Source organism: Vitis riparia, chromosome 3 (genome assembly GCF_004353265.1).
Source record: "Vitis riparia cultivar Riparia Gloire de Montpellier isolate 1030 chromosome 3, EGFV_Vit.rip_1.0, whole genome shotgun sequence".
Lineage (NCBI taxonomy): Eukaryota > Viridiplantae > Streptophyta > Magnoliopsida > Vitales > Vitaceae > Vitis > Vitis riparia.
Window position 1 is genome coordinate 9,959,342 of NC_048433.1, and position 10,152 is coordinate 9,969,493.

The window sequence follows — 10,152 nt, forward strand, 5'->3', positions numbered from 1 at the left end:
TTTAAGATTTTATAAAAATATATTATTTAAGATTTTATTTTAATTTTTATGAGATGTTTTTGTACTATCTAAGTTTTTTATTAGAAATTTGGGTGTTTCTTCATTATTAGTTTATAATTTTAATTTCATTGCAATTATTTTTTTCAAGATGAAAATGGACTGAGAGGAAGAGAATGAAAAAGGTGGAGACTGAGACAGACTCTTCCCTTCACTGGTCTCCTCTAGTTTTATCAATTGATGGATATAGTACCAAGAGGTGCTCTAGAATTTTCTACGTCATTATGCATGCTCAATAAAAGTTAAAAACCATTATTCAAAGGGCAGAGTAGTAGGAATTTTTTAGGGTACCAAGAGCTCTCATCAGGCCTTAAAAATCTTTGGATGTGAGCAAAATTTCTTTTTCTCGAGTTTATTGATTGTTTGGAAAGTGCCTAATTCCTATGTATTCTGTGTCCCCTTTTTTGTGTGGAGTCTCTTAACACATATTTCTTATTGCCTAAAAATATTTTGTTTTTAGAAGTTTGAATTCTGAGAAGTCTTATTGCCTAAAAAAAACTGGTTTGTGTAGTAGTTTTTTCCATTTCCCTGATTACAAATGATTGATATAATGTACTTTTCTGCTATCAGAAGAAAATTAGCAAAAATTACAGATCACTGAATTGGTACACATTCACTTGAAATAGGACTTGTATGCCATGAATGTCATTGGATGTATTAGATTTCAAATTGAAATCATAAATTGTCTTTACTTTCATGTATCTGTCTCTGCTATTAATGGAAAACCCTGGGTTTTGCCACATGCACATTCTTTCCACACATTCTTCTTTTCCTAATAATATTCCACGATAAAGTTTCTTTGCTTGCTCACCACTTCCACACTTGCTAATGCTCTAGCACCTCCAGTACCATGGATGATGATGACATAGTTCTCATGCATTACATGTGCCACCCCATAGTATGATCTTGGAATGTGAATGGTAGAAGTTCTCCACAAATGCATTCAAATTTGAGAGTAGTTTTTGTACAACTAAAATTTGAATTGAATCTGGTTGTCACTTTTGGGGCAGAATATTAAGTGCAACGTTCAACACCAATGCATGGAAATGCAAGATAATTTCGTATAAGATGTTAAAATACATATGGCAAATGTAGTGTCTTCCATGGGTGCAGTTTGATATCAAACACAACCATTGCAATACCTGATAATTCTATCTGTGCTACTTTCCAAACTGAAAACATGTATAGAAGAAAATACAACTAAATGTTAGTTCACTGGACAGCCATCAACCACAATGCCTTTGGCTGTAGGACAAGTTGCCAGCTTACAGTGTTCACCATCTGTACCCCACCAACTGAGACCTTTCTCCTCAATGCCCAGTGAGAAGTACAATAGCACTGCCATGAAAGCAACCCCCGCATCCATCGCAGCTGAAAGGATATAATTGTACCTCTGCCACCACTGCTTTCGATAACGGAAGACAAAAAAGTTGAAAATTGTTCCAACAAGAATCCAAGAATTGTAATTTAGTGAGGTTGCCGGTGGCATCATACTTGTTGCTCCCAAAAGGACTGGAAGGTTAATTAGGGGAATCCAAGATTGCTTTGGAATGCCTTATGAAATACCCAAACCACAACCGGTCCCAATGCACCTCCAAGAAAGAACCAATTCATGGAAGGATAGTTTCCAAGACTTCCAAAGATTCGTTTAGGTCCTACCAAACCCCATATAACAGATGCATCAAAGAAGACCCGGTCACCAGGGCATGTCCAAGGACTGTCAGGAGGAAGGAGTTCATCCTGGCATATGTTCTTAATAGTAGTCAGCAACCACCATGCCACTGCAATGTTGATTGTTCCTGCCAGAATCGTTCCTATAAACTGGCAAGTGGGCATATGCAATGTAGAATGCATCAACAATTGTACCATAGTAGAAGTCTAAAGAATAACGATACAAAAGTAGGATCAGCTGATTTAAAAAAGGCCACAAAACTTTGTTGACAGCCACCCTTTGGGCATTTCTGATGCTTTGTATGTTTACAATATGAATTTCTAATACCATAATGCATGATAATTCGCCACAATAATGTTCATATGAAAAGCATTGTATCTAAGCCTGCACAGCTTTATACTTCCTACCATGACAACAGCTACTTTCTAATTCTTAAAGTTGTAATTTTAAGTTGATCATTGCATATTTATTGTTATTTAATTTCTAAATTGTATAAAAATATTAGATGCAAGCATGTTGTGAGCTTTAGTTTTGGTTTGTTTCTGTTGCTTGTTAGATGGTAGATAGAGAAAAGAAAATGCACCTGAACTAAGAACATCGATCTTGGAGGGATCTTCATGTAGTGTCCTAGCTTGAAATCATTCAGGAAGGAGACAGCCTGAGCCATGCTCATATAACCATAGGTTTTGAAGCACACATTGGCTATCGGTCTTCCTGGTAATATGACACCCATGACGTACTCTGTGATTATATTCAGTCCTGGTGTCTGTATATAGTTCATCAAAGTATTAGTAGGGAATAATAACAGATTTTACATAGATGATGATGACAGTGAAAAAGGTTGCAGATGCTTCTTGGATACTTATATTAGAAAACATCATAATAGTGCCTAGCTTCATATCATGAAGTCAGGAAATGTGACTAAAAGGATGCATTTAGATTGCATTTCTTTAAAACTTCCCTTACAAGAATTGCCAAACTATTTGAGATCATATGCCATTGAGGGGTTTTTAGTTGAACACTTGAAATAGGTAAATCTGGCGTAGTGTGCTTGATTTTCAAATTGGTAGTACATTATGAATGCAGAGAAGTAAATTAATTCCAATGGTTACATCTCATGCTGCAAAATATGAGAAGGAAAAAGAGGAGCAATGGGTCAATTCATATACCTGGTTTGTTGTAGCAGTTATAATGCTGATTGGAAGGGTAAAAATAAATGCCATGGCAGCAGCAAAGATGAGTCCCCACCATGGCATCTGAACCTCATCATTCAAGAAGATGCAGAGTGCAAGGGAGACGGCGATTGTCACTACAAGTAACAAATAGAACCACCAGGAAGGTATGTCTGCATATCTCCTCATCAATCTTGTATGGATATCCTCCTTGCCCTTGTAAGAAGCACGATACCGCTGGCAAATTTCGCTGTTCATTATCATCATATGTTAAACGTTGCAGTTTCCACAATAAATTTCAAAATAATAAGAAAGTGGATGAGAAAGAAGATGCTTTCAATTACTGATTTTGTTTAAATGCATCATTCATGCATGTCTTCTTCATCTCTAGATAGTGAATATTTATGTATCTTCTAAAAAGCATGCTACATCATATCAGGGAAGGACAACTGAAATAACCTGGAGCTAAGAAAAATTATGTGTCAAAATTGGCTAAACATCTAAAAGCTCTTTTTGGGGCAAAAAAAAAAAAAAAAATTCTCTTCGAAAACCTTCTCGTTTTTGTTTGGGAAGCATAAATTTTGTGATGAAAAGTAAATCTAATAGAATGGGAGACAGTTTCAAGTGTTAAGTGGTTCCTTGTCATTTTAGTGATAAACATAATTGGAAAACTGAATACACAAAATGCATGCACCAGCACACCCACACATGCTGGGAGGATTGGAAACCAAAGATGTCGATCATGGAAGACAATATTCAAGGAAACTATGGTTAGAAATTTCCGAGATTATCTTTAGTCTTACTATCATTGAAAGAAAATTGACAGAAATCAAATGAACTCAGGACCACAATTCTGACTCAGTTTATTTGTTAGAAAATTTGGTTTGTTGTCACATTATGTGAAGTTCTATCCAATCCAAATAATTGTTAGAGAAAATATCATAATCAAAAGAATCTGCGGAAATGTTCTGCTTCCTTAAGGTGCAAATTCAAAGGCTTGTTACCATCATGAATTGTTTGTTATTCTGTTTTGTGTTTTTTTTGGTTTTCCCTCTTTATTATTCTCTTGTGCTTACTTTTTTTCTTTTCTCCTTGGTGTTTTTCCCTAAAAGATTTTTTGTCATTCTTTCTTTTGTATATTTTCTTACTTTAATCTCCTATAATGCAAGTATAGTTTTTCATAAAAATAAATGAATAAATACAGGAAGAAAAGGCATCTGAGAATCATAAGTTATACATTACCTTCCATAGAAGAGAGCGACATGAGTAAGGGTGGATGCTATAGTTGCAAAACCAAAGCCATAACTGAGAGCAAAAAATATGCTTAGATTAATTCGTCCCTGCTCCTCATACTTCTGTCGATTTATCTCAAACTTGTCATTTACAATAGCTGCTATGTCATATAGCTGTCCTTGCGATGTGAACAAGTGAGAGGAGAATATGGGAAATCTATGTGCATTGTACATATCAAATCCCCAGTAAGCCAAGGAATGACAGCATATACTAACAAGACATAGCCCACAAAGATATTGAGAATGGCAAAGAAAGGGGAAACGAGGGGCTGAATAAGAAAGAGGCCACAACAGTCCAGTCGAGGGTTAGGGCTCCAAGTCCAAGGCCCCTCATGCCTGAGCCTAATTGCTGGGCTGTAACTGACTTGGGGAATGCCCAGCAGACCCATGATATACTTGTGAGTGTTGAGAAGAGGTATCCTGGGATCAGGTACCAGGAAAAACTGCAAATTAGTGCAATCACGAAGAACTTTGCTCTTGTCATGCGTTGCTCCTCTTTCTCATGTAATGCCCTGCACAGTTTAGATCAAACAGTTCTCTTAACATTGGTTTAATGATGAACATAAGTTTATAAACAATCCATGAGGCTGGCTCAGTCCATGCCAGGGTTTGGTGCAGAGATGGAGGTTCCAGGTTTAATTCTATGTATCATAGACAACATTAATTCATCAACAGTTTCTAGACATCACTTGTAGTGGATGAAAACCCAATATTAGTGTGCTTGGAGATGATGATTAAAGGAAAAGGGGGAAAAAATTCCACAAATTGATAACATGAAAATGAGCAGGTTATAATAAGCAAATGCATTTTATGATGTTAGAGGCACTAGTGGTAGTATCGATTGAGGCCAAAATTAGTGATGGTTGTTATAGATGATCTGGTTGTCTGATGAAGGCTGGTGGGTGAGTATGTTTTTTAAGTTGAAATAACCATGAAGGACAGCGTGAAGCCTAGAAGGTTATTTGGATGAGGAGAAAGGACATGATGCCTTGGTGATTTAACAGAGAAAATGATGAATGTCTGATGATCAGAAAATAATGTAATTGACAACTTTCCAAAATGCTGATAGAAGATAGATCATCAAAATGTTGAAGTTTAATGAGAACAATAAAGTGAGTAAATTTTAGGTTGAAACAGGTAAAGATGTAATATGGTGATCTTGATATGCATGCACAAATGGGTAAATTAATGTCTTTTGAGGAATATTACATTTGAAAGAAGCCTGTTTTTTATAAAATGAGGCTTTTATATAAAATGGGGGGAAGAATAGATTATATCCTTGATAACCAAAACAGAGTGTGACTCTATTACAATTCCTAGAAAGAGTCACCAATAAGTAAAGATTGAGTTTTCAGGTTTCTGGAAAGGGTGAACTTATGTTTCCCAAGCGCATGTTTAAATGAAGTCTTTTCAGAATATCAAACAGTTCAGACTCCTTTTCATTATTTCAGTAGTATGTATTCATGTTATTTCCAAACTTCTTCATAGTCAACCTGAATAAGATTACTGCAATTGTGCAATCCCTTATATTGGCAGCTAAAATTTACAAATGACTGAACATCTATGATAAACCTATCCTACCTATTTGGAACTTCATGATGCTAACATATGCACACATTTTTTTATATGTACAAATAGCCACCAGAAAAAAATATGTTTGGGTGATGTTGCAATGACCCTTCCATAATTTAGATTATAAAACTAGCTGCCAAAAAGTTCCATCATAGTCCATCCTACCAGCAACCAGTAGTACTGATATTATTATTATTGTTGTTCACTTGTTCCATCCTACCAGCAACAAGTTGTGTTGATATTAATTTTTTTCATGTTGTTGTTGTATGCATGACACTTATGTGAGGTTGCACATATTGTGGAGTCTTAACCAAAATAAGGCCATGAAATTATTCCCTCTTTATGATTTTCTCTGAACTATTTTCTACTGTATAGAAAGGGCATTTTTGTTCTTCTTACATACTTCCATGCAGGAAACGATTCAACGCTCTCATGGTTTTTCTTTAAATATTTTAGTTTGATAATTTCATCAAAACTGCTAATTGAAGAGGTGGCTATATTGAAATAAGAAGTTGGTGCCTCAGTGGAACTAACCTGTAGACCTAGCACGGTCAGTGTCTTGACTGCCTTGCATGACCATGTGCTCTTGCATTCAGAAAAAAGATCCTATTATTTTCTGCTTTGCGATCCTGCAGATAGTCCTTACAACTTGGATTCACAAGCCTTATAAGCCTAAAAGGACATAGATTGTTGTCCCTTCTTTTTATACAGGAAAACAAGAGAGTTGAATGGATTGTGTGAAACAAGGACTCTTATGAATTGTAGTTTGTAGAGTTATTAGGGGATCCCCTACAAGAGCAAGCCTCCACTTAACCCACACCAATTATCAGTTCTAAAGATGCATCAAAATTCATTATTCATAAGTTCTTTCTTCACTGTAGTTCCTGTTCTCCTACTTCTGCCTGTTGTCTAATTGGTTTTCAGATCGTCTAAACAATTCTATGTGAAGATTGGTCAAACAGGTTGGTTGTCACATGTAGGTAAGATAGGCCCAAATACATGATTCGAAATAATAGCGCACTAGCACACACAGCACGCCTAGCACTGCCTATCAAACATGCACATCTGGGCTTTATTGTTAAGCATCGTCATCATAGTTATCATTATCATGGTCATTGTTTATTGATTGTTGGTATATACATTACTATCCCCTTCTTGATTACATAGACAGCAGATGGTCCACCATGTGGGTGAATTATCTTGTAAGGAAGAGTTAGAATTTGTCATGACTACTAATATTGACCCTAATTCCACTATCAGCTTAGTTGATGAATTATCATCAGCCTGGCTGAGGCCATTTACTGACCATAAGTTTGAGGCTGCCAACTTGGTCATTGATAATGGTGGCAAAACATTTCTCCTTTTTCAATTATGGACTTATAGTGATGGGTGGCGGGGGCATTTAACCTTAAAATTGATTGACACCTCTTGATTGTGTGTTTTCTGAGAAGGACCTTCACCGGTGGGACAAAGACTTTTCGTCTTTGTTCTTCCATGGTTGTCTGTGTGGCTGTAGATTTTTGTGAAAACATAATTTTTCAGTTTTGCTCAGTTCAAGTTTTTTGGGTTGGGTCTTCCCCATAAAATTTCTGCTTAGGCGGCTAGGTCAACTAAAAGGCTTCAAACTTGGGAAAGGTAGATCTCCCTTTATTGCGGCTTGTGGCCCAACATGGTGGTGGGGTGTTGACATATGGGTTAAAGCAAAGGAAAAAAGGCAAGTGGGAACTGAGGAAGTAGAGGTAGAACGGATAACATCCAGCAACTGAGTTGCTGTAGATCTTCAAGGTTGAGAAAAGGGGGTCAAACTTGAATGGGTTCTGATTGGATTGAGCTGCTCATATGATATGAATCCGAATTCATTTGGAACTGAAAAAGTTAGGATTTTAGTTGAAAGTCTTCATCCCTAAGAGTGGCCACAAAGGGCACAAGCCGACAAGGCCAGTGCTGGTAGTCGAAATATTGGACTGGAGATCTATCCCATTCGGACATGGCAAGATTTAAGCTCTACCAAGGAGATATGGTAGGTGGATTGGCATAAATTGGCAACTAGTACTTCTGATTCTAAAGTATCAATCCATATCTATCTTAATTATTATACCCAATTTTGAATCCAAATCTACATGTGATTGAATCTAGACTATTACACAAAAATAAAAACAAATGAGTTGGTTCTAATAAACAGGACTGAAGTAGGGAAAATTGGGATGAGATTTAAAGAAGTGAAATTTATTTATTTTGATGGCGTGGTCAGTTTTAGTTTTGGTTTGGTGGCAATATTTTGACATGATTATCAAAAAGGTGCTTTTTTGGTGGTATGCAAAAACCTTCATGATTGATATGATTAGAATTACGACTTTTGAAATTTTGAATTTCATGGTGATTTATTTTTCTTCTTTCTCAAAATAGGAAGCTGCATTCAGTTACCCGAAAAAATAAACAAAATTTGAAAATAGAATCAGAATCTGAAGTCTTTTAAGTCAGCTGGGTTGAAACTAAAGACAATTGAATGCAAAGTTGGATTTTTGAGGCTTAAGAAAAGGAGAAAAGGACAGGTTTTCTGACTTTTACCTATAAAAGCCAACAAGAAGAAGGGGGGGCACAGCACGTCAAGGTATGAACGCTAGCTGTAAAATACTAAAGCACATTATGTGCCCATGTGACTCTCCCTCTCTCTCTCTCTCTCTCTCTCTCTGTGGTCCATCCTTTTCATCACAAATATCTTTTATTACAATTACTATACATACGTATATATGTACGGTATTGGGATTTATAGGAATTCCTAAAAAATTGGATATCTTGTATTTTTTTTTATTAATTTTTTGCTGGTAAAATAAAAACATTAAACAAAAAATTGGAAAAATATACGCAAATTTGGAGGGATTCTGTGGGAAAGGGGGTGACATACCGGAAAAGAGAGACCTGAACCAAGGAGCTGGGCCACCACATATGGGCCGGCTCCACCACATACTTCCTCAGCAGCCCAGCCCATCCATATCCCAATACCTGTCCACATACAACTCCATATTTTTAGCGATGATTTTGCTTTCAAGACAAGGAATCTAAAAACCCACTTGCTGCCATCTTTTTACCAAATTGACGGACCCAAGTCAACCAAATTTTTTCTATCATAATTTAAGAAAAATACCACTGAAAACATGCAGCACCCATGATGCATAAAAGCAACTTCCGCTTTTCGAAACTAAGAAAATGCTTCCATATTTTTTTACTATGGTATAGAACATCAATTAACACCCAATGGATCCCATAATCATAACACATTTTTACTTTCAAAATGAGATGATTCTATTAACCAACCACCCTGTGGAATTTAGAAGCAAAAACCAAAGCAATATTCCACTTCCAAAGAGCAAGAAAAACAGAGTCAAAAAGCCACCCAAATACAAACAAATTATCCAAGAAGTGATGACAGTGGGGTAGATTTTTAATTTTTATTTTAATGGAAGATGCTATGAATTATTATAATAAAGATATTTCACCAACAAAAATGTCTCACGCGCTAATCAATATTTGAAACCACTTGTGCTGCTTCCCAAAGCAAGAAAAACATTTCCAAAAAACAAGAAATTCGTAAAACAATTTCCTCACCTGAGTAGTGATTATGAGAAGCCAACCAGACAAAAAGGAGATCTTTCGCTGATAAAAGGCTTTGATTATGGTGACTATACCAACAGCATAAGCAGAGCCACTTCCAAAAGCACTTCCGGCGTTAGCAAAGATGGAAATGAGGACATGTTCCTTCATGTTAAACGGACCAGGGTTGAGCGAAAATGACCGTGACCCGAACCCTGGAATCCGGAACCTGGTGGTGGGTAGCACCGCCGCCATGAAGTGGCCAATGGGGAGGGTGGCAACTTGGACGGTGATCTGAGTTATGATGAGCGGCTCAGTCCTGTACGCGAAGAATTGGTCGAGAAATGAGAGGAGTGCACATGAGAACAAGCCCATGAACCACATTCTAAAGGTCCACACGGGGAGGCTGGGGTCGTCGGTGTTGGTCACGGTTAGCCGGACTTCCTCGATGGGCGAGAGCTCGTCTTCATCGCCGTCGGTGGCACTGATGGATCTTTCAGCGGTGGAGTAGGGTGTTTGTACTTCTAAGGTCCCCATGTTGAGAGGCAGAAGCTGGAGCTAGAGGGTGTGTGGCTTGTGGAATGTGGTGGGAGAGGGAGAGGGCCTTTGTCCCTTTTTATTTCATCTTGGGTGAGTAGATTTAAGACGTGGGGCTGTTGTTTTTCTTGAATTTATTTACTTTTTCTTTCTCCAAAATTTATATTTTTGAAAAAAAAAAAAATTCTGAGTTTCTATTGCATTGTGTGATCTAAAAATAATTTGAGGTGGAAATATCCTCCTCGTATTGAACCAAATT

At 37.0% G+C, this 10,152-nt stretch overlaps 2 protein-coding genes across 2 annotated transcripts in view; one reads left to right on the plus strand and one right to left on the minus strand.

The window, feature by feature from the left end:
* Positions 1-702, plus strand: part of LOC117911318 — a 63,573-nt gene extending 62,871 nt beyond the window's left edge. The window contains exon 10 of the transcript XR_004650859.1: positions 149-702. The gene's annotated coding sequence lies outside the window, so the exon portion shown is untranslated. The remainder of the gene's footprint in view (positions 1-148) is intronic.
* Positions 703-1,033: 331 nt separating this feature from the next.
* LOC117911317 (oligopeptide transporter 4-like) lies at positions 1,034-9,948 on the minus strand. Its single transcript, XM_034825638.1, is given in 9 exon segments — positions 1,034-1,608; positions 1,611-1,878; positions 2,313-2,495; positions 2,899-3,151; positions 4,144-4,387; positions 4,390-4,467; positions 4,470-4,705; positions 8,671-8,768; positions 9,372-9,948. Coding segments are annotated over 9 exon segments (2,226 nt in total). The 5' UTR covers positions 9,894-9,948; the 3' UTR covers positions 1,034-1,264.
* Between the last annotated feature and the right edge of the window lie 204 nt (positions 9,949-10,152).